General features: G+C 44.7%; 1 protein-coding gene across 1 annotated transcript; it reads left to right on the forward strand.

Moving 5' to 3' along the window:
• Positions 1 to 12,624: 12,624 nt before the first annotated feature.
• Positions 12,625 to 24,283, forward strand: TNFSF18 (TNF superfamily member 18). The gene is made up of 3 exons (XM_028530561.2): positions 12,625 to 12,984; positions 19,720 to 19,750; positions 21,844 to 24,283. The coding sequence occupies exons 1-3, from the start codon at positions 12,673 to 12,675 to the stop codon at positions 22,188 to 22,190; spliced, it is 690 nt and encodes a 229-aa protein (XP_028386362.2). The 5' UTR covers positions 12,625 to 12,672; the 3' UTR covers positions 22,191 to 24,283.
• Positions 24,284 to 24,509: the final 226 nt, after the last annotated feature.

Here is a 24,509-nt window from a genome sequence, read left to right on the forward strand (position 1 = left end):
CAGCAGCGAGTTGAAATATAGAGTAGAGGGGACCTATGTTCTCCTAGAGACATCAGGCCCGAGGGCTGAGTGAGAGAAAGGAGGATGCAAGTGGACTTCAGGGTGTCGGGTTGAGTCATTTGATGGGTAATGTAACCCATACCACGTCCTGGAATACGGAAGTAAGTTCGTGAAAAAAATACCATGTAGTTTGAACAGTTGAAGTTTGAGAAAGTGTTTTTCGCTGTTTCAAGTTGCAGTTATTATGAATAACAATGCTGTGAGCATGGCCATACAAATATGTACAAAAAAGCTGCTTTCAATTGTTTTAGGTATATATCCAGAAGTGGAATTTCTAGATCATGTGGTAATTCTACTTTTAAGGTTTTTTTTGAGGAATTGTCATACTGTTTTTCATAGTGGCTATACTGCCTAAGGGTTCCAGCTTCCCCACATCCTTATCAACACTTGTTATTTTTTATGTTTTTTGTTTTTTTTAAAAACTAGCAGCCATTTGTAATGGGTATGAGATGGTATCTCACTGTGGTTTTGACTTGCATTCCATAATGGTTGGTGATGCTGAGCATTTTTACATGTGTCCATTTGCCATCTGTATATCTTCCCTAGAAAAATGCCTGTTTAAGTCCTTTACTCATTTATGAACTGGCTTTGATTTTTTTGTTGTTGATTTGTAGTAGTTCTCATATTCTAGATATTAATGTCATGTCAGATATATAATGTATACATTTTCCCCATTCTGTAGGTTACCTTTTCACTCTGTTGATAGTGTTCTGAATGCACATTAAAAAATTTAATTCCAATTTGTCCATTTTTTTCTTTTGCAGCCTGTACCTTTGGTGTCACACCCAAGAAATCATTGCTAAATTCAATGCCCTGAACTTTTGCCCTATGTTTTCTTCCAAGAGTTTTATAATTTAGCTCTTATCTTTAGATACATTTGAGTTATTTTTTGTATGTGGTGTTAGGAAAAGATCTAACTTTATTCTTTTGCATGTGGATATCCAATTTTCTTAACACCACTGATTAAAGAGACTATCCTTTAGTCATCAAGAAGCCATGGCAACCGTATCAAAGATTATTTAAATATATATGTGAGGGTTTATTTCTAGACTCTTTATGCTATTCCATTGGTCTATATGTCTATCTTTATGGCAGTACTGTAGCGTTTTGATGTCTGTAGCTTTATAGTAGGTTTTGAAGTCACAGTTTGAAGAAATGTGAGGCCTCCAGCTTTGTTTTTCTTTGCCAAGATTGTTTTAGCTACTTGCATTCCTTTGAGATTTTTGCATGAATTTTAGCCTCCGTGGGGGCATTCCTGCCCGATGGCTCTGCAGGGTGATCTCACACACCAAGAAATGGAAAGACCTCCAATGTTCACGAACTGGAAGACTTCATATTGTTTAGATGTCAATACTATTGAAAGCGATCTACAGATTCAGAAAAATAATAGCCTCTGTCAGAATCCCAAGCGAGGTCATGACTGAGGGGGGATGACTGGATTTGAAAACTGTAGACGGATGGAGGTGGGAGCCATGTTGTATGTGGCAATGGGGGCAGTCCAGCCGAGCAGAGAGGCTCCAAAGCTTAATCACTGTGGGTTTCCAAAAACTGGAACTTGAAAGATAGTCACCAAAGAAGGTCTGGAAAAAGGGTTGATGAAATCATATTTGTGTAAATGGACAGAAATCTGCTCATCAAAACAATTCCAGCACAATGTGTCAGCTTTTGTTTACTGCTGCTGCTTCCGGGGACGCCTGTGTGGCTACCAGAAGGCCCGAGTTCCCTTCTTCAGCGTGTAGATTCCACTTGCCCTTGATTTTCGGAACTTCTTTTGGCATCCCATTCTATGTCTTTAGGGCTTTAGAAATTTCTCCTTGGGCAGTATTATGTTTCCCTGTTTCTTATTTCAATCTTAATGTACTAACTCATCTTTTCATACCTTATCAGTCAGAATTGAAAGAAATGAGCCAAGTGCTGGAAGCAGCCTAGGTGCCCATCAGTAAACGAGTGGATCAATAAACTGTGGTACATTTACACGATGGAATACTACGCAGCAGAAAGAAAGAAGGAGCTCCTACCCTTCACAACAGCATGGATGGAACTGGAGAGCATTATGCTAAGTGAAGTAAGCAAGGCGGTGAAAGACTAATACCATATCATTTCACCTATAAATGGAGCCTAATTAACAAAACAAACAAACAAACAAACAAACAAGCAAGCAAAATATAACCAGAGACACTGAAATTAAGAACAAACTGACAGTGACCAGAGGGGAAGGGGGAGGGAAATAATGTAGGAAAGAAGGGAAAGGGTCATCAATGAACATGTATAAAGGAGCCATGGACAAAGCCAAAGGGGGGTAGGACTGAGGGTGGGAGGTGAGGATGGGTAGGGTGGGGGAAAGTGGTGGTGGGAAAATGGAGACAACTGTATTCGAACATCAATAAAAAATATTTTTTAAAAAAGAAAGAAACAAGCAAAGAAGTGGTCCTTAGGAGGTCAAGATGTTGGGTCTGACTACAGTAGAGACAGTTAATTTTGCTCGGATCCAAGGCCAGAGGATGCGCTTACTCATCACCTTAGCCAGCAGCCCCCCTCTGTGCATGATTTTGGCCATTAAGAAATAGAGGGCAGATGTGTGAAAGGGGATGGGCAAGCTTATTCTTACTTGCAGAGATCATTCCCATTGTGTGTAATATTTGACTCAAAGAGGATTAATATATATTGTTTCACTTACTCATTCGCTCGCTCTTCCCATACACATTTACGGAACACCCACACCGTGTGAGGCAGTGCGGGTATAGAGACAAACACAGTTCCGGCCCCTCAGAGGCTGGCAGTGTAGCACAGATGCATACGTAGCACTAGGGAGATACGTACAGTACGGCAAGGCAAGGGAAAGGAAGTAGTGAGCAATACTGTTATCACAGGCTGCCAGCAAACTCAAGAGTTGCCTGAGAAGCGTGCCAGCCTCTTAGTCCATTTTAGACGAGCTGATTACTGACATTCCTCTGGTTAAGAATCTACTCACTGTACTTTTTTTTATTAAGGATGTGGTTTGGTGGCAAGGTTTGCATTACAGTATGTGTTGATACACATCAGGAGAAAGACTCACAGAGAAATCACTCATTATGTACAGGGTGTCTAATAAGATCCTGATAATTATAACTCATAGGCAGGGTGCTACTGGGCCTCCAGTTTGGACAAGACCCATGCGAGTCACACTGTTTATATGACAGTTTTGAGGCAACACAACGGACACAAACACTGGTTTTCTCCTTGGTGTGACCTCAAAGCCATCAGCAGTCAGAATCTCAAGGAGAGAGGCTGGAGCCCTAGGACCAGCCACTAGAGCAGCAAGTCTTGGCTGTACAGTAAAATCTACTGTTAGCGGTGCTGTGACGCTCAGGGGGAAAACCCACAAAGATATGTGTGAAGCAAAAAACTCAGCATACAGTGGCTCTGCTGTTAGCTGATCCTGATTAGTGGTGGTAGAATGGCATAAACCTGGTACTTACAAACTCAAGCTTTAGGGGCTGCATCTGGCCTGGCTGCCACTCTGTGATGGTGTAATGTCAGTAAAGCCATCCATCTGTCCATCCACCCATCCACTCATCCATCCATTCATCATGCTCATTGACCATCATCTACAAACCAGGCCGTAGGCTTTGGGTGTAAAGAGATAAAAATACCACTGCTAGAGGCCTGCACCCCGGTGGAGAAGATGTATAAGTAAGCACATGGTTGTACTGAGGGAAGGTGCGGGGCAGTGATATTATGGATAAACATGATGAGGTTTGGGAGCAAACGCAAGAGGCTCTGAAGGAAGAAAACAGCCCAGGAAATGGCTCCTGCAGGACATGGTTTGGGTTGAAGTTCGGAGGCTAGCAAGAGTTGGGAAGCACGAGATTAAGAAGAGAAAAAACTAAAAAGCACTTCTTGTTTAATACTGGCCTCTCTGATATGGGTCCTACTAGAAAACAGATTCCTGCCATTAGCGAGTACTCTCATTTGTCTATGTTGGGGTAAGAACTTCCTCTGAGCGGGAAACCAGGAGACGAAGCATGCTGAGCAGGCTTCTCAAAAACACAAAAGAAGAACTTAAACTCTCCATGTCCACCCTTCGGGCAGCAGGACTGGCAGGGAGCCTTAGGGAGTCTGTCCCTCAGCTGGAGAGACTTGTAGAACACCAGAAGGGACATGGGTTAGAGCTCAGACATCTCTCCTAAGGGAGCCTCATCTCGCACTTGGCTGACCACGTTGTCCACGTTTTGAGCTTGGGTAAGAAGCCTGGGGACCTAGGCTGCCACCCTAATAACGTTTCTAGTGGGTAGGGCCCGCCAGGGCACTTTCTGTGGAATCTTTTACACTGCTTAGCACCAAAGAGAGGAAGAAATATGCATGTGAAAGCACCGTATCATAGGCCACTCTTTATGTTCCCTAATATATTTATTCATTTTTTAATCCTCACCCGAGGGTAAGTTTTTTTCATTGATTTCAGAGAGCGAGGAGGCTGGGGAGGGTGGAGAAAGAAAGAGAAACATCCATCAGTTGCCTCCCATACACAACCCAACTGGGGATCGAACTGGCAACTTTTTTGGTGAACGGGATGACACTCCAACCAACTGAGCCACCTGGCCAGGGCTCTGTTCCTCAATATTTAAAACAAAATTTCAACAATAAGCTATGTGTCTTCTGGATGGATACCATGTATTCATTGAATATTATTTCGTGGATGATTTAAGGACAATGCCAGGAATGCTGTTATAAGTGTAAAGCAAATTATATAATGCTATGAAAAGTATGATTCTAGATTTGTATATATAAAAAATATAGCAATCTTCTTAGCCTTCAAATGCCTTACCCCTGGGTTACTAATGCAGGGGTTACCATAGAGACAGCTCACAACCAAGGACACACAAGTAGATGCTGTGTCCTAAGTTCAAAAACTCCCTGTCCCATTGCAGATTTCACAAAGAAGGCACATCACCAGGTGTCAATGCCACCTCCCTTTTCCTGGAGGCACAGCGGCTAGAAGCGGGGAAAGGGGCGTTTGCCGCAGAAGACAATACCAGAAGGGCCTTCTCATGGAGCTCTCAGAGTGTGAGAGGTCAAGGCTCCTCTTCATGTCCCGCTTCTGCCTCCCATTTCTGCAGACTGGGGCACATATGACGTTGATTTCACATGAGCCTAGGCCATGCTGCAGAGGGAGTAACAGGCAGGGAGTGGCTATCTGCCCCAAAAGACTCGGCCAAGTGTCATGCCCTTGACCAAAAATGTTGTGAGTTCAGTCCCCAGTTGGGGCATGTACGGGAGGCAACTAATCAATATTTCTCCCTCTCTTTCTCTCTCCCCTCTGTCCTTCCCTCCTTCCTTCCCTCCCTTCCTCCCTTCGTCCTTTTCTCTCTCTGCACCCCTTTCCTCACTCTCTAAAATCATTGGGGGAATCCCTGGAAACAACCCATTAAGAGAGGAGGGAGGCACAGCAGTCTCTCCAAAGGACTCCCTGATGTCGGCAGGCAACAAAGGCCCACCGCAAGCTGTCCACACACTAATCTCCACAACCTACGAGTATGTTACCTTATGGCCAGAGGGACTTCACAGATGTCATTTAGGTATGCACCCTAAAATAGGGAGGTTATCATGTATTATCCAGATGGTCCAATGTAATCATAAAGGTCCTTGAATCACAGAACTTTCCGTGTTTGGAGCTGGATAAATACCACCCAAGTGGAAGTCAGAGAGGTTTGACACGTGAGCAGGGGCTGACCCACCGCTGCTGAAGACGGAGGGGAACTGAATGCGGCCGCCCACCCCACTGGAACCAGAAGCAGATTGTCAGAGCCTTCCGGTAAGAGCCAGACTGGCAGACATATGGGTGCCGGCTGTGCGCAGCCTTCCTTGTTTATTTTTGTGTTTGCCGCAGTTGCTTTGGTGTCAAGTCCAAAAAATCACTGCCAAAGCTGATGTTAAGTAGCTTGCGGCTTATGTTTTCTTCTGGGAGTTTTGTGGTTTCAGGTCTCATGTTCTTTTTTTTTTAATCCATTTTAAGTCAATTTTGGGGTATGATATAAAACAGAAGCCCGGTTTCATAGTTTTCCCAGCACCATTTATTAAAGAGATGGTCCTTTCCCCACCGTGTGTCCTTGATTCCTGTGTTGTATATTAATTGGCTGCACGAGTTTATTTCTGGGCACTCCATTCTGTTTCATTGATCTATGTGTGTTTTTATGCCAGTAACGTGCTGTTTTTATTACTGTATCTTTATACTATAGCTTGAAATCAGAAAGTGTGAATCCTCTACCTTAGTTCCTCTTTCTTAAGATTGCTTTGGCTATTTGGGGCCTTTTGTGGTTCTATACAAATTTCAGAATTTCTTAATTTCTGTGAAAAGTGCCATTAGAATTTTAATAGAGATTATTGAATCCATAGATTGCTTTGAGTAGTATGAACATTTTAGCAATATAAATACTTCCAATCCATGAGCATGGGATATTTTGGGATATTTCTTTCCATTTATTTGTGTCTTCTTCAATTTATTTCATCAATGTCTTATAGTTTTCAATGTATATGTCTCTCATCTTGATTAACTTTCTTCCTAAATATATTATTCTTTTGATGCAATTATAAATGGCATTGTTTTCTTAATTTATCTTTCTGATAGTTCATTGTTAGTGTATAGAAACACTACTGATTTTTGTACATTCATTTTGTATCCGGCAACTTTACTGAATTAATATATTCTAACAGTTTTTTAATCGAATTTTTAGGGTTTTCTATCATGTCATCTGCAAGGAGACTTTCTCTGACCCTATTACAGTGTTTGGCTTAACTTGCAGGGGTGACCAACCTTTTGGGGTCTCTGGGACAGACTGGTAGAAAGAGTTGTCTTGGGCCGCACATGAAATATACAAACACTAAAAAAAATGAAAAAACCTCATCAGGTTTTAAGTAAATTTACAATTTTGTGTTGGGCCACATTCAGAGCCATCCTGGGCTGCATGCGGCCTGTGGGCCGTGGGTGGACACCCCCAGACAGCCTATTTTGTGTGACAGAGGTGCAGCCACCCCTGCTTTATTTTGGCTTCCGTTTGCGTGAAACATCTTTTCCCGTTCCTTCACTGTCAGTCCGTGTGTGCCTTCAAAGCAGCGGTGGGTCTCTCTTGCAGGCAGTGTACAGACGACTCTTGTTTTTCAATCCATCCAGCCAGTCTGTTTTGATTGGAGAATTCAGTTATTTTACATTGAAGGTAATTCGTTTTAAATATGGACTTTTACTAGTGCTATCTTGTTCATTTGTTCTGGTTGTTTTGTGTTTCCTTTATTCTTTTCCTACCAGTTTAGCATGAGTCTTTTTTCTTATTCTCTCAGTGTGTAGAAGTTGCCCGGCTGGTCCGGGATTTCTCGCAGAGGGAATTGCTTCGTGTGCAGCTTTACTGTGTCCGTGGGAGGCGGTGAGTGCAGAGCCCTCTGTGTTGCCGTCTGGGACCAGAAGCAGCACTGCAGTCCTTTGTGTGTCAGTACTTAATTACGTAGAGCAGTAGTGGTGGTTCATCAAGAGTCTCAGGCGGTTTCTCTTGTGTCCCGTGGGACTAACAGGGCATATTTATAACGCTGGTGTGAGGATGACATAAACCTCCTAATGCGTGCAGAAGTTGAAACTTGAAACGCGGTGCCTGGAAAAGAGCAGGCTTTTCAGCCTTATGTGTTTCCTAGTTTATACTCTGTCATTTTTTAATCTCCTTTTTTTGTGGTTCCCATTCGAAACCAACGCTCAGTGGCATGGCAATTCGTGACGTGATCTGGAAATCCGCGGGATGCAGGGCAGAAGAGGCCGTATATGTGCGCAGAGGAAAAATCACCTTCGCTTTCAGCCAAAGAGATTTCCTCTGGGCTTGTTGGGTGATGAAAAATTTGAAATATGTAGGCTTTATCTTAGCATAATATGCATAGTTAACTTCACAGGATTGCTTTTTTATTAGCAAATGGAAACTTCCTGTTCCCGGCGCCGGCCCCGCCCCATGCAGCAGCATTCCACACGGCGCTCCGTGATTCAGCACGCCGTCCCCGCTGGCAGCCCCGCTGCAGATCTCGCCTCTGTAGCTGGAATGTTCTCCCTCTGGCGTGCACAGCTGGAGTCATCTGACTGGATAGGCAAGTCCCTTAGCCCGAGCTACTCTAGGCGCTTTGCCCATTCTCTCTTGAACGGAATTAACTGGTAACTCTGGGGAAGTCACATAAAATCATATAAAAAAAGATAAGTGAAAGTTATCTTGAAGTTGAAATGTATTTTCAATGTGAGTTCGGAAGGAGCAAATGGAGAAGAATCGGCAATTTCTAGGTAATGGATTCCTTGAGGCCAGAGACTCTGTCTTACTCCTCCTGATTCCTCCATGGCCAAGTAAAGTGCCTGAAACCACATACATTAAATGTCTCCTTATGCATTATACTGTCCACGGCATATGTTTCTACACCCTGCTGTTCAGCAAATGGTCAGTAGGTAACACACACCTATTGTACAGTGATGGCTTTACTGAACAGTGACTCGTTAGCTTAGGAGAACGGGGGGTGGGGAGGTGTTTTCGTCTGGCTGGCCTCTCCTCAGACCTGTATCTCAGCGGGGGCATTGCTTTCTTATAAAACTCCCCTTTGCCACTCTTCTCCCTGTCTTGCCTCGTATAGCTGTCTCTTTCCCAAGCCACCCGCGATAACCAAACCAAACCAAACCAAACCAAATGAACAAGCAACACGGAATTTGAAGATATAGACCAACTCTCCATATTCCCATTCCTGCCACCGAACTTGGTACATAGAAGGCATTCAAAGATGTTTACTAAATGAACAACAACAACAAAAATGTCCTTTTGCTGTATTTTAGCATCGTTGTGTAGAGAAAAGCCCAAACCTCTCTGCACTCATTTACATTCCCCGCGCCCAAGCCGACAAATCTAGACTACCCAGACCAGACCATCCAAACCGAGGGGTGTCAGGTCAGCGCTGGCGATGGAAACCCAGCGCGGAAACCGTCTCTTTGATTCCTGCACGAGCACTTGCCTCAGCTGCGGGTGGGAGTACAGTGGACAGGCTGACCGTCCCATGCCGACACACGAGCTTGTCCGATAAGGAGACCAGCGAGGACGGTTAGGAGAGAGGCCTCCTCCAGGCCCCTCTGCCACGCTGCCCAGGGAAATCCAGGGGATTTGGGGACGCTCACAGTCTCAGGAATATCAAGACCCTCTTATTTCAACTAGGTGGAAATACACAGGTGACATACCTTGTTGTCTGGTGATCTATGTGATACTGGGCAAGATGCAATCTCCCAGCAATGCCCATTCAGTCCGGTTTCTAGGGCGATGGCTGGTGTGTTCAAATGCGAAGTGTCACTACATTGCACAATGCAAAATCTATTTGCAGTTCAGATTCCAAGCAGGAAGCAATCCTTCCCATCAAAAGTTGTTTAAGAAGCTCCTCCCATGGCCCGGATACTGACACATGCTGGCTTGCCTAGAACAGACCCCTCCCCCCCACAAAACAAGAAGTCACTCACACAGAGGACGCAGGCTAGAGTGACAGGAACCTAGCATCTCACACGGCCGTTCTCAGAGATGAGCGGTAAGGCAGGTAGGTGACACAGGAGGGACTCCCTGGAGCGTGACCACTAGGTTCGTGACTTACAGGCTGCATTTGAGCCAGTGAGACATAGAAGAACGACAGAGAACCTGGTAAGGGCTCCTGGAAAGGGGACGAGCAAAAACATCACACAATGAGACAATTTGGGGCATAGAAGAGGGTCCCATGTCATGGAAAAAAAAACATAATTTGAATTCAGACTATTTCCTAGACTGCCCCCCTGAACAGCATTGCTGTTAGTTCCATGGAGAAAATGATCTGGACATTGATATACGAAATCTCGGTGTATCTGTTAAAATGTATTGTACACATAATATGCAAATATGTATATATACGTGTGTATGTATAGATGTACATATACATCTATTTATGTATATTGAGCTATATATAATACTTTTTATAGAGTAGACGTTTATAAATCTTAACAGATACTGTTGTTGCCTTCTTAAAATTCCAAGTTTAAAATCTTATGTATGTATCATATTTATCTATCTACTTATCTATCCATCTATCTATCACGTACCTATGTATCTTTAAACCAAAGACAAATACATTTGTCACAAAATGAGTACAGTTCTTGCTAATTTTTCTGAAGTTCCTCATTTTGCAGTTCCTAAATGAAAACTGCTAGACTATTCAAAAGTCTGGTGCTTTGTCATCGCGCACACTTTCTTTTTTCAATCTCTAACATTCACAGACATTCATGCTTCTGAATATTTGTCCCCCATGTTTCCACACTCCTTCCAGAACTAGTGTGAGTTCCCACCTCTGTCCTCTCAAACCCTCCATTTCCAACTTTTCTTCTTTCTACTTCTGCTTATCTAGATCTTTCTGTTCTTTGAGGCTCTGTCCTCTGTTACTCACCTCGGCGCCTGTGTCCCTGTGTGTAAGGTTTTAATCTAGTTGAGCAGAAAATACCTTGCCATCTGTGACTTATTTTCTAACCCCCCCAAACTCTTAGCACAGGAGCGAGCCAATGGTAAATGTTCAACATGGACTCGCTAGTTGGACTTAATTGAGAAAATCTCATTCCAGGTATATGACCCGGGGCCAGGCTGTAAATCCAGAAGCGTGGGTTTGCCGCACATTTACTGCCTGTCACATCCTGAGGTGGCAATGCTGATGGCTTGCATCAAAGAGATACCAGGGGTGACTCACTGCTTCAGAAGATCAGAAAGTGTTCCCTACTGTCACTTGTTCTAACCTGAAGTTTCTTCGTTTTTGAACCCTGTTTCATGAAAAGAGGAATGCGTTGAGATAAGCCATCGTTTTTAGACTTTTGTAAGGTTAAAATAATCCGGACATACCAGAGCCTTACCTTGGTTAAGGGCAGGAGGAGGAGCCGGGTTGTATTTGGAAGAGCTCCCCATTTGAACAAACATTTACTGAAGTGACTAAGCAGAGGGACTTAATTGCATCCGAAGTTGGAGAGGAGACAGGAAAAGGAAGCGGCCCGAGAAGCGTGCAGGAGACCATGTAGCTACTCAGGGGTCGGTTTAAAGGGTCTCGCTCGTGCACGCGCACTTCAGGCGCGATACAGGCACCCCAGTCGCAGGCACGCTGCATCGCCCCTGCTCTGGAGTGGGGGCACTACTCGTTACGTCACCCCCTCGAGTCCAAGGCCAGGAAAGCAGGGCGGTACTGAGTGATTATTGCTGTGTGCCTCTGTGAGTCTCTTCTTCGGGGACGGTTGGGTAATCGGGGTGGAACAGAGCCCAGTCAAAACTGGACAGCTCCCCTAGAAACAGTGCAGCCAACAGTGTGGTTCTCGGGGAAGGCAGCGGGTTATAAAAGGGGTTACACGGTTTCCGCTGTTTCCCAGCCGGCGGTGGCGGGAGGGGCCGCTCCCCGAGTTCCTCTCAGCTTCCTCCTTTGGAAATGAGCAGTTACATCTCCGGGCTTCTGTTCTGATTTTTGAAATCTTGAACTTCCCGTTGGATGAAAGAAAAATTATCTTCAAAATGCTTTCATCTCACCTCCTGTTGTTTAAATGAACTTTAGCTGAAGTACGCCCTGTGGCAAATATTTTAGAAATCATTCTTTTTCTAGGATTTTATAATGGGTTCATTTCTCACCACATAGTGAAGGAGGGTGGGGAGGAGGTAAATAATCACGGAGCTGAGACAGGCCTTTGGCATTTGCTTCACTCCCCGAAAAGCCTTGTGGAGGGGAGGCAAGCTCCGTGTTACAGTGAAGGAAACCGAGGAGAGTGCAGCGCCCTGCGGAGGCCGCTGAGTGGGTAAGGGCGTGGGTGAGAGCCGGGTGGCTCCGGGTCCCTCTTAGGCTCAAGTTCAAAACCCAAGTTCTTCCCGTCACGTGATGCTAGAACCCTGTAAACAACATAGGTTTCCCAAGTAACAGATGGAAAGACCGAGGCACAGAGAACCAGAGGACTTTCTCAGCTTTATAGGTAATCAGCATGTTGAGTGCCAGGAAGAAAGTTCAAGGTTCTTTTCTGGGGGGGGGGTGGGGGGGTGGGGATAGAGTGCAAGCAAGCTCAGACCGGGGCAGGGTGGGGCGGGGGGGAGGGATGGCACAAGAAAATACCCTTTTGTATGGTTATTTCTGTTTGATGCCAGCCTTGAGTTATCAGGGGTTTAATATACTGAGATAGAAGGAGAATTGAGCTTGTGGTGGTTATGTACACTTCATGTCCAATTCTAGTATTTCCCTGGTGCCTGCTAGAGACCCTCTCAGAGGGAATGTATTTCACGTCCTAGGAAGGAAGGAAAGTGTGTTTTCTAAACCCTGCATCTTAGCCTTCCCACCTCTCACTACCCTGCCAGTGCAATCACATCACATCTGAAGTGTGAAAGAACCTTATCTGAGATTTTGCTTCTTCTCACAAAAAGTAATTTTCCTATCTGGAAACAATTTCTAATGCTGCATTGCACTGCACTTCCTCTTGCTCCAGGGAAGAAATTTTCCTTGTGAACTTCCCTTGCGTTGTTTTTTTTTTCCTTCCTTTCTCTTTACTTGGGTTGGCTCTTTTTTTTTAAGCCTTCCATTCTGCTGAGTGAGTACATTTGGCCTGGTCCCAACATGAGACTCAGAGTATCATTTTTCCAAAAGACAGGATCCAGAAAGAAACCCCGCCCCTTCACACCCACTACTAATTATCATACGACAAAATCAAGCTGTTGCATCACTGGCCCATCACTTGCGAACCTCTGCTTCTCGCTGCTCTCATTCCTGCAGAGGATGAGTTTGGAACACATGGAGAATCTGCCTTTGCACCACGCAGCCCCTGCAGGAGCGCAGAGGCCGGGCTGGAGGCCGTGGGTCTTCTCGGTAGTCATTGTGCTACTGGTTGGCTTCTCCAGTACAGTCATCTTCTGCCTTCTCCCATTCAAGGTAAGGAGACAATGGTAGTACCTGAGGTTGCTACTGATTATAATCCTTCTGTCTTCTGTCAGCCTGGTTATGGGTGGGGCCGCTCAGTACTGTCAGAGCTTGTGGAAAGGAAGAGGCATGGGGGTAGAAGTAACAGAAATGTCATTTCAGCTTGGTCATGGCGTGTCTTTCGGAGGCTCATCTGAGTGTTTGGAAATGAAAGGAATGAGAAATGCTAAATGTTGGCTGCAGAACCGAGATAGATGGAATCACTTAAGTCAGCCCTTTGACAGATGCCTGTGGAGTGTTTTTTTCCCTTTCTGGAACTTTGTTAAAGAAGTGCTTTGGGGGAATAAGAAGGTGTGAAACATGATGCTTGCTCTCAAGGAATGGGGTGCAAACTCTAGTCTGACTGAGGGAGGAGACATACAAAGATGGTGGGAGGTAGAACAAGGTAAGTGACAGGTGGTTACGGTGACTTTGAGGAGGGAAATGGCACTGAACTTGGAGGAAGAAGGTCTGGATTCTGGTTCTAGGTCTCCCAAGAACCAGCTGAATAACTTCGAGAGGGACATTTCATCTCTCTTGTCCTCAGCTTCTTCGTGGAGAAAGGGTGAAACTCATTCCTATTTGGGAAGCCCCTGATGCTTATTAGGAATTTCCCATTGAGCTCCAGTCCAAGCTGTGGGTCTATTGAAGGAAATGCAGATCTAGTAGGTCCTTAATTATTACATGTTTCTCTGACTGTTGACTGCACAGCACTGACCAGGAGGAAAAGCAAAAATGCTTTATGTCATTTAGGGTCTAGTCCATTGGGGGTATATTTGAGGGTTCTAAGCCTTGAGGAGAAGGAGACGGTACATTTAAGAAAGGGCTGCGGCATGAAATCAGGGTCTGCAGAAACATTTTTCTGAGGGGATTGGTCAGTGAGGATTTCAAAGATACGGTTCTACCCCTTAAGAGATTTGAAAGCAATTGAGGGGAAAGATGCAGGAGCAAGCAGCACGCTGTAGTTGTTGGTGTTTCACTGGGGCCAGTGTAGCTTTGCCTGCATTTTCACACAGGAGCCCATTGGCTTGTACTGCCTGAGGACACGCGAGAGCACAGAAGCATGGCTAACCGCACCTCCGCCCCCTCAGGGAAGGTAGCAAGCCGCAGTCTGTGTTTTCAGGGGCAGTGAAGCTTTGCACAGAAAGACAGAACTGTCCGGAGTCCTGAGTGTTTGGATTTCTGGAGCAGGGCAAGGGGAAGAATAGGAGTAGCTCCCGTCTGGAAGTGCTTTTTCCTTCTAAAGACCACTGAAACTCAAGTCTCACCGGCCAGATGACCTTGAAGAACATAGGACATGTCGTGTGTCTCCTCATCCTGCACATGAATGGGGACCCGATGCACAGAAAAGTGCCTTTCTCAACAGAACACAGTGGCTCCTGCAAAGGGACACAGGGCATCTAGTAGTTCCAGGGGGAAGGGGGATACCTCTCATCAGAATTGAACTTGACCAGTCCCATGTACTTGAGCTCTGGTTCTGGATCTCCTTTCCCAGACAACTCGCAGCTTCTCGGTGAAAGGTTCTGCCTCTAAAGAAAGAGCCCAGAGTTTGTTGCAGATTTAGAGGTGTTTGACAGGTTTTCGGGGAACTATACCGGCAGGATGCCAGGGAGGTGTATTCCCTACGGGAAGGCCAAGCGGCCTGACGGGCAATTCCAGCTCTTGTATTCCACCTTTCATTGCCTACCCTGACCTTTCCTTATTAACCACAAATAAACATATTTGGAAAAGAGGCCTTAGTGGCTAGTGGATGGTGAGTCATTACCAGGGGCCGCTTCCACTGTTGTACAATATCCAGGAGCCTTGGAGTTTAGATTATTTTAATCTCCACTTTTTGCTTCTATATACAAAAATCCCACTGTCCTGTTTCTCCATGTCCCAGTTCACAAAGCTTGACTTAGACAGGAAGATTGGCTCCTTCTACACCAACAGAAATTTCTCTGGGGAAAAATTACTTCTTTTTTTCCCCCTCCTGTTTTCAGTCTGCTGAAAAGGGTTGGCTACAAGCCCAAGTGGTTTGGTCTAGTTCTCAGGGAAGAAAACTTCATAGAAGTTGTCCCTAAGAAACTAAGTGCTCAGAAGAGTCCCCTGCTTTGATGACATGAAGGGTACTTCCAAAAGGGGAAGCTGTGCTTCTGCTTAAAAAGCTCAGAAAACTATTTCCAAAGGATGATTCGAGATGAGGGTTGGTTTGGAGGAAGAATTGTTAAGCTTTTGCCATTTGAACCCAATTATGTAGATCGTGGCTTAAATCAAGCAGGGTTACAAAAGCAACTTCTTCAGCAAAAATGAACCAAATCAAAGTTGAAGCTGAAAGTCACGTATGCTTATTTAGGAGTGAACATGAAATCTTCCATACATTATCAGAATATAAATAGAAGCCATCCCACGGAGTGGCAGGGGTGAGCCCTGTGAGTCATCTCAGCCCAGCCTCTTATCAGCTGCCTGGCCTTGGGCTAGTTACTTAATCTCTGGTGCACTCATTTCCACATCTGCAAAGGAGCATGTTGCCAGTTTTCATTGCATGCAGTTGGGGGAAGGATTAATGAAGCAGTAGGGTGCCTGACCCGCGGTCGCCTCTTAGAAGATTGCGGTGGCTTATATTTGTGCCATAATTATTAATGACAACACACTGAAGTTAAATTTCAAGACCTCTGACAATATGGGTATTCCTCGTTTCTTTCACTTCCTCAACCAAAGACTGTACCTCACTGCCAAACAGACGATTTTTGTGATTGGACAGATTTTTATTGGTGGTGATGATCAGGGAATGTTACAATGGTGGTTTCTGGCCCTTCTGTAGATATGAAAGCAGCCCATGAGACCGTGTGCGGGATTTCTGTTGCTGGCAACTAGCCTGCAAGCTTAAGTTTTTCCACAGTCTTTGTACATGAGAATACAGAGCGCAGATATTATCTGCGGCTTACACTTTGGCATCCATTTATATTTAGATTGTTATCCAGTTGTTCCATGCATGACATCAGGTCTTTCTAGAAAGGCCGTAAACTTCTTAAGAGGAGAGGACCATAAATTACATTTATGTCTCTTGCTTACAATGCCAGTATCACGTTGGGAACATAGGTGCTTAAGGCTGTAGTAAAATCTTCGTAATAATCAGCACCATTCTCAGGACAGCTACCATTCACTGAGCAGGACCAGGCAGACTACCAGGGCAAAGCCCTTCACAAGAATGACCTCAGTTAAATCAAGACCAAGTTCAATGAACCAGGTGCTATTAGTTTTCTTATTTTCTAAACGAGGAAATGGAAATGAAGGGACTCCCTATCACATGCCTCTCATGAGTTAGGCCAAATGGAATTCCAACATCTCCTCTAAGAAAGCTCAAGATGAGAATGAAATCGGCGCAAAAACAAAAACAATTGTGGGAATCCAGTGATTTATTCTGCAAGAGTGGCTTTCTACCTGTTTGACTGCACCCCCTATTCAAATCAAAATGTGTTTTATTTTTATTTCAATCCCCAAATATATGGTATTATAAATTATATAAAAGTACTAATACTATATATTTTTAAAAAATGCACAAGATAGAAATGTATAAGAGTGAACCAAATAATACGCTTAATGTAGTTTAATCACAGTGCAAAACCATTTTGCTTTCACCAAAATATCATGTTAATATGTAACGAACACTTTTAAAATAATTGAACTCATATTTTAATAATTTGTGAAATGTTGTTTTTATTCTCTTAGTTTCACACTTTATGAGACAATTATTTGAAGGTTCTATTCTAATTTAACTCACTGGATTCATGGTTTTGACGTTCATCACTGAAAAGTCACCTCACAAAGGCATGCAAATCCAGATGGAAGGACTCACCCCTGAGTGTGCTTACCATATCATGATACCGGATTTTTTTATACCTTTCTTCCATGCTGCAATGTTTTTACATTCTTTTTTCTTAATTTAGTTTTTATTTTTAATCCTCACCCAAGGATACATTTATTGATTTGAGAGAGAGAAGAAGGGAGGGGGAAAGAGAAAGGGAGGGAGAGAGACAGAAACATCAACGTGAGAAACATCAATCGGTCGCCTCCCATAGGCGCCCCAACCAGGGACCGAACCCGCAGCCTAGGCCTGTGCCTGGACCGGGGACGGAACCTGCGACCTTCTGGTACACGGGACAGTGCTCCGTCTAACCAAGCCACACTGGCCAGGACGAGTTTGTATATTCTTAAAATTTAAAATAAAGTTGGGCTTTACTCCACTCTTGCCTTTCCTTCCTTCCACAGCTGAAATCCCATAGTTTACTATTATAGCCCTAACCTTGCATTGACCCGCTCACTTGTTTCTCTCTCTCTTCACTATGTTTTAGTCTCCAAACCGCAGTCCTGGAACACTGACAGCAGTGAACAAACCCGACTGCTTTGCGTCTCTCGCAGCTGAGTGTAGCCAAGGGAAAAGACTCCGCTGCCTCCTCTGTTTCATTCCCGTGACCTCCCCTTAAAAGTGCAATGTCTCTCCCCCATTGCCTCACCTGATACCCTTGCCTCCGGGTTTTGTGAGAAACTTGAGGAGCCAGGGAAGAGTTCCCAAGCTCCTCGGCCTCCTGGAGCACTCTCCTGCAATGTTGTTCACGTATACTGTGTTTTCCCCTTGTCCCGATGTATGGATTGCTCATGCATCTATTTAAGTCCACCCCTGAACCAGATTCTGTCCTCTCTTACCGACTCAAGGACATTGGTTCAATGGTGATCTCCCAGCTCTTCATATTACCACCCCTCTGCACCTTACGGAAACATGGCCTTCAAATGGCAACAGATAACCACGCCTTCACCCCTCTCATCTTCAGACAACAGAACCAGAAGCAAACAAACAAGAATCTCTCCGCCCTCTCATCCCCATCCGGATTCCATTCCATGTTTCTGTGCTCCCTCATGGTGAAACTCCTCCAACTTCTTTTTTTCTCACTTACTCGTAAATTCATTCAGATGAAGCTTCTGCCTCATTATATCACAGAACGTACTTTTGCTGAGGACCCAGTGACTGCCCATCCTTTGGTCCACCCTCTGTCCTCTTCTTTCTTGACCCATCGACAGCATTTGACCCAGACGATCACTCTTCTTTCCTAAAAACAATTTTTTCTCTTGGTTTCCAAACGTCACACTGTCACGTTCACTTTCTGAACCCCTGCCCTTTCCTTTTGAATCTCCTTTGCCGGTTCTTCCTCATTCCCTGACCTCTGGACACCGCACTGTCCTGGTGATCTTCTCTGTCTACGCTCACTGGCTGGATGATCTCATGCAGGCTCATGTCTTAGAGCATCACGTAACTGCTGGAGGCTCCAAACTGATGTCATCAGAACCTTAAATTCCATCCTCACTGATCCAGTGGATATCTATCGGATATCTAGTAAGCCCCCCACACTGGGCAAGTCCAAGAACTCATGGTTCGTTCTTTCCCCGCAATGAACTACTCTTAAGCCTTGCTCGTCTCATCCATTCATTCCGATGACTCATATCCCAGATCTTGGGGTCTTCTCCGTCTCTTTTCATTTTCTCACCCCGTACCCAAGTCGGACTCCTGGTGGCTCTCTTTCCAGTCCCTGCTCACCCTGTCTACCTGCTAGAACCTTGGCGAGAGGCACCGTGCTTTCTTGCCCAGATGCCTACAAGGATCTCTTAGCTGGTCTCACTCCCTTGCCCTGGCCTCCCTTAATGTATTCCTGTCCCAGCAGACAGAGAAATCCTATTTAAAAAGATGCAATGTCTTTAACTTCCAAAAGTCTGTTAAGCATTTGGCCACCAGGAAACCAATAAACTTTACGCAGTACATTTTTTTTATTCCTGTCCCAGCAGACAAAGAAATCCTATTTAAAAAGATGCAATGTCTTTAACTTCCAAAAGTCTGTTAAGCATTTGGCCACCAGGAAACCAATAAACTTTACGCAGTACATTTTTTTTATTCCTGTCCCAGCAGACAGAGAAATCCTATTTAAAAAGATGCAATGTCTTTAACTTCCAAAAGTCTGTTAAGCATTTGGCCACCAGGAAACCAATAAACTTTACGCAGTACATTTTTTTTATTGTACTTGATCTTAGTACAAGCATTTAAAGGCATTAGCATTCAAATGCCTGTGTTAAGAAAATTAACCACACTAATGGCTTCTTGCAGCCTGTAAATTGTGGTATGTTGCAACAGCTTGAAACTCAGTTCTCCTCAGGGTTTTTCAGTTATTCTGTATAACTCGTGATTGTCTGACTATTAAATAAGGGTGGTTTTATGAACCTCAGTTGTAAATATTTCTATAGTGTAATCTCTTATTACTTAACATAAAAATAAATAGAAATAGAAATTCTGTCATTTTATTCATAAATGTCAAGGGGCTACCTTGTGCAAGCACCGAAGTGGGGAGAGTAGTGTTTATAGAACATTTCTGTGGCCCAAGGGGATGAGAGTCCAAGATGGAGTAGCTGTCCTGCGGGAAGAGGTTAGGTGGAGGGCATGAGATCTCAACTTTTGCCTGGGAGAGTCAAGAGGGTAGTTAGGTAATGAAAGGTCAAGGATGAAGCCAGACATCTGTAAAGGGAAGCTGAGAGAGCCGAGACAAAGTCAAAGGAGGATTTTTTTTTTTCCTCCTGGCTAGCAAAAGAAGTTTGCCTCAGGAATTTGAGGCTCTAAATAACTCAATTAAGACAGTTGTGGTGTGGTCACCGTCCTGATTAATTTCCTTTTCTCTTTCCCTACAGACTGCCGGCAAGCCTTGTGTCGCTAAGTTTGGTGAGTAGCCTGTCTTGCATGCCTCCTTCTTCCTTTTCTTAGCATTAGATGCAAGAAGGCAAGTTCCAGTGCTGTGAGGGAAGCCTTTATCCTATTGCAGCCATTCTTCAGCTACTATTTCTAACCGCTTATCATGGGCCCGCCTGTGGTCTAGGAGCCGAGGCTTTTGAGGTCAACCAGATAGACCAGTGGTGCCCGGTGAAGGTCACATCTCTGGGCAGGAACGCACAGCACCTTTATGGGCCCGGGCATCTGAGATCCTGGAGTCTACTTTTAATTCAAGGTTCTAGTAAGAACACAGTTCAGATTTCTCTGACAAACTCCAAGTCCTTCTCCCATTTCACACATTGCCAGTGTCCAGCAGAGAGAGAGTGTGTGTGGTGCTATTTTTGTTTCTAAGTGTATAGAAGAGGAAGGAGAGTTGCGGGGAGTGGCCACTTCCTCTGCTTCTTTCTCCTCTCCTCTCAGTTTCCGAGTCACTTTCCCTTCTAGTGACTTGGTGTTTGCTTAGAAAACACACTACAGTATACAGTTCAATGGAGCCTTAGGCCATGTCTTAGAATACATACAAAAATGCAAATAAATGCATTTGGGTTTTTTTCTGAGTTTCGGGCCAAACACACATTTTCAGCTGTGAGAGAAAGCTTCTGGAGACAAACAGCACCCCTGCTTCCAATGCAGCTCAAAACCGCCAGGCTTCCCGGGCTCGTGGGGTTTGGGGAACCTACACTTACTTGTCTCTGTCTTCCTGATTTGTTTCTGCTTTTCTAGTGAATGGACTGGCCCCTATCACGGAACTAAGTAAGAGAACTAAGTAAGAGAACCAGGGACACTTCTTCCTGGTGACTTGCTAGCCTATTGGCTACTGCCTATCACGTGTCAAGCCAGACGCCATTCACTGGGCTCCAGGAACACCCACACAGACTTTGCTTCTTGCTCTAATGATCTTTTCTTTGTGACCCTGTGAAATCTATACTCAGAGTGTTATATCAGTCAGCTATACGTAAATACAAATTTTACACAATGTGTTACTTCTTCCTGGGCATATTCTCATGAGGGGTGTCTTCTAATTATGGGATAAAGGCTCTGCCCCCTGTAACAACAATCATGGAGAATTAGAGAACAAGCTAAATAAGCATTTTGGGTGGTACAAGCACCTCCCGGGGCTCTGAAATCACACTGCTGTGTATCAACAACTAACATCAGGAAAATATGTAAATTCCAAATACCTATGAAAACAAATGACTAAGTCTTGATCCTCTCCCCACCCCCTGTGCTAGCATCAAATTAGGGATACTTATATTTACACAGTCAAATAATTCTCCATTTGGAAATTCATGAATTTACCAGTAGCTATTTTTTGGAGGGTTTGGCGATGGTGTCTCAAGTGGTTTTTGAAGGATATGTACCCACAAACTGAGGAGAAGGGTCCTAATTTAGACACAGTGCATCCAGCTCAGGAACACGACGTACCACTCAGCCAAGAAATGGTTACTGAGCACGTATTCGGTCCCAGGAACCCTTTAGGTGCTGAAGACCTAGCAATGAGCAAAGATGTCTTGAGTGAGGGCGAGAGAGACAATAAAGGGACAAGTGGATTCATAGAATGCTGCTGACACCTTCTATGGAGAAAACTACAGTGGGGCGAAGGGGGAGGCAGAGAGGGGGCAGCGCTCTGGTACGTGGACCCAGGAGATGCGTCTCATTGATGAAGTGACACATGGTAAGCAGCGCTTACACAGAAAAGCATGACTAGTCTTCCTGGCTTGCCAACCCTGATTATCACAGTCCTGGTACGTGAGTCCTCACTGATGAGACACACACGCCCCATATAATGAACCCCCTTTTCTATTCCAAATCTATTTCCTTAGAGATCCCCAAGCAAGTGACACACTCAGGATTTGCGATTTCTCTAAACAAGGAGTAGATAGCTACTGAATATATTCCAACGGTGGTTGGAGACAACTAGTATAGACCAGGTAAAGAAACAACCTATTAATACATGACGGGGAAAGAAGTGCAAATAGGAAGATGATGAAATAATAAAATAACTATGCTTTCCATTTTTTCTCTCCCTTGTACACTTCTTCTAGGACCATTACCTTCAAAATGGCAAATGGTATCTCTCGAGCCCTCCTGCGTGAAGCAGGTAGCTGACTGGAAGCTGCAGGTACTTCAGGGCGGCGTGTACTCAATTTATGGCCAGGTGGCTCCCAACACCACCTACAAAGAAGCAGCTCCTTTCGACGTGAGGCTCCGCAAAAACAAAGACATTATACAAAATGTAAAAAATAATGCTATGATCCAAAGTGTAGGAGGGATTTATGAGTTGCATGAAGGAGATACCATAGACTTGATCTTCAACGTTGAATACCAGGTTCTAAAGAATAACACGTACTGGGGGATCTTACTGCTAGCCAACCCCCAATTCATCGCCTAGAGTCCTGATGTGGTCTCCTCATCCTCTTTAGCATGTGCCAAGATGCTGGTGGGTGTGTTGGAGGACACAGGTTTTCAATGTCTACAGATTGGGTGCACATATCAACATCCCAACAAACAGAACTCCTCTGCCTATGGATTCTCACCTCTCATGCTTATCTGAAAGAGACTCAGAGGAAGGGCCAAGGGTATTTGGTTACCCCTGGCATTGGCTTGGCAAAGACACTATTAATCCATGGTAAAATGAATATGGGTGGCCACAGGGGAGAAGCTCCTTGAAGAGTCTGTCTAATCTTTGAATCCCTGGGTGGAAGAATGAGGTCTTGTTCTCATGGGAGTCTCACTTAGTCTGCTAAAAGGATCTAGCACTGCAGCCTGGTCTTTTTCTCATATTCTTGAGCTGTTTCACTTTATTTTTCCCATACTCCAATCCTCTGAGACCCTCCTAAATAAAAAGTGGTCAGACTGGTGGGGTGGCCAACAGCACCCACTTCAGATGTGGTGATATTAGAGGACAGAGAACACTCTAGAGAACTAGTGGAACAGAGGCACAGGTGGCATGGAATGGAATGCACTTTATTCGGGAAGTTCCTTTGATTTCATCGTCCTCAGGATGCAGGGTGCTTTATAGAGCCAGCAGGTCGAGGGGGTCACTCTGTGCCTTCACACAGGGCTTCGTGAAACCTTGTTTGTATGTGCATCTAAACACTGTCAACGGGAAAGACAGACCAAACATTGGTAATCACTAGGTCTCGCCCCGGAAATTGGGACTACCAGTTCTGTATGATGTCGTGGAAGAATTTCACGTATTTAGCTGGCTCTCTACGGTTTATAAGGTGCTTTCGCATATCACAGGGAAACTCTATAAATTTAATGGGACAGGTATTTTTGGGCACTGTTTTAACAATGAGTATACAAAGGCAGATGACTCGTCCCAATCCACAGAACTAGTGATTAACGGGGCCAGCGGGCTTCCCACCGTATCACTGTCTCAGCGTTAGAGTTGGCACTCCTGCCATCACGTTATGAGCCAATAGAGTTTAACAGGTTCAGCTTTCAGGAGGTATTACTCCCTTTCGGCCCAAGGTGGGTAGGGGGAAGCCTCAACCGATCTCTCCTTTCTTGGCAAACTTTTTTTCCCTTCCCTGCCTGGAGCAGGGAGCACTGGGGTGTTGCTCAGGGAGGACCCCAACCAAATCCCCGTCCTCGTTTTGAAGAGCCTGCCTCGATCAAACGGTTACAAAGTCGATGCAATGGCACCCTGCCTGAGTCTGGGACTCTGTTAAATTAATAAGCTCCTTGTGGGCTCTTGTTGAAAGCTACATAACGTGATCGCATGTTAACTGAATCTAAAATATTTATGGATGTGTGTAAAAAGCTACATTACGTTAAGTAATAGCATCACACACAAAGCTAATTTAAATATATTTGTATTACGTGTAACAGAAATTGCTCTGAGAGCAGGGTGAGCCTGAGGCCAGGAGGTTTCTTAGGAAGCAGTTTTCTCAACATCCTCTGAGGAGCAAGAGGGCAGAAGGCTCCTGCGCCTTGTTCCTCTTGCACTTACGTACCTTCTCAGGAAATTTAAGTTATATCACATATTTATGGAAACTCGGTAGAATTGATCTTTGTTAAATTATAAGCAGCAGTGTGCTGGGATGGGCTGCCACTAATTTGTGGGAACCGATTGTTACATTTTTAGAAGTATTTTTTCAATCTGGTTATTAGTAAATACTGCCATCCTTGAAGCTGGCCATGGTGGGGCTATCTGTAACCCTGGTCATTGGCAAGCATGACCAATCAGGGCTTGGTTTAGTTTGGTTTTGAGAACTCATTCACCCTGGCACAGCGTTTGTCAGACTCGCCTTCTTAATGAAGTTCCATTTGCAGCAAAAGCCTCACATGATAGTAATTTCTCAGGGAAAACAGAGGTCTCATCAGCAGCAACCAGAGATACGGCTACCCACAGATGACCTTCAGATGTCCCTGGCGTTGTGATTTCAGCCTTTGTTTTCAATGCATACTCTGCTTCCTTGTTTCCTCAAGTCGTTTCTTACTTCGAAACCTGTAATAAAATATGTCTTGGAAAGTGGACTGTGGCTGACTTATCTGTGGGTGATCAGACTGGAGTCAGTGGCCCAGAGGACAAGAGGGCCGGCCCATCAGCGAGTCCCTCGCCCACGTGACACACTGCTTGGGAAGTGGTAGGCAGAAGTGAGGGCTGGATGCAATTAGCTTTTGGTTGTAATTTCTGATGCGTTCGCCAGACGATTTCACTATCTGACTTCCACCCACCTCAGCTGCACCCTGCCCACCCTCA

The sequence above is a fragment of the Phyllostomus discolor genome, chromosome 14 (assembly GCF_004126475.2).
Source record: "Phyllostomus discolor isolate MPI-MPIP mPhyDis1 chromosome 14, mPhyDis1.pri.v3, whole genome shotgun sequence".
In the NCBI taxonomy this organism is placed as follows: Eukaryota; Metazoa; Chordata; class Mammalia; order Chiroptera; family Phyllostomidae; genus Phyllostomus; species Phyllostomus discolor.

Bases quoted from the DNA above. Each gene is read 5' to 3' on its own strand.
- TNFSF18 (XM_028530561.2), top strand. From the start codon at position 12,673: ATGAGACTCAGAGTATCATTTTTCCAAAAGACAGGATCCAGAAAGAAA. The intron at 12,985-19,719 runs GTAAGGAGACAA...CTTTCCCTACAG, and splicing joins TCTGCCTTCTCCCATTCAAG to ACTGCCGGCAAGCCTTGTGT. The intron at 19,751-21,843 runs GTGAGTAGCCTG...CACTTCTTCTAG, and splicing joins GCCTTGTGTCGCTAAGTTTG to GACCATTACCTTCAAAATGG.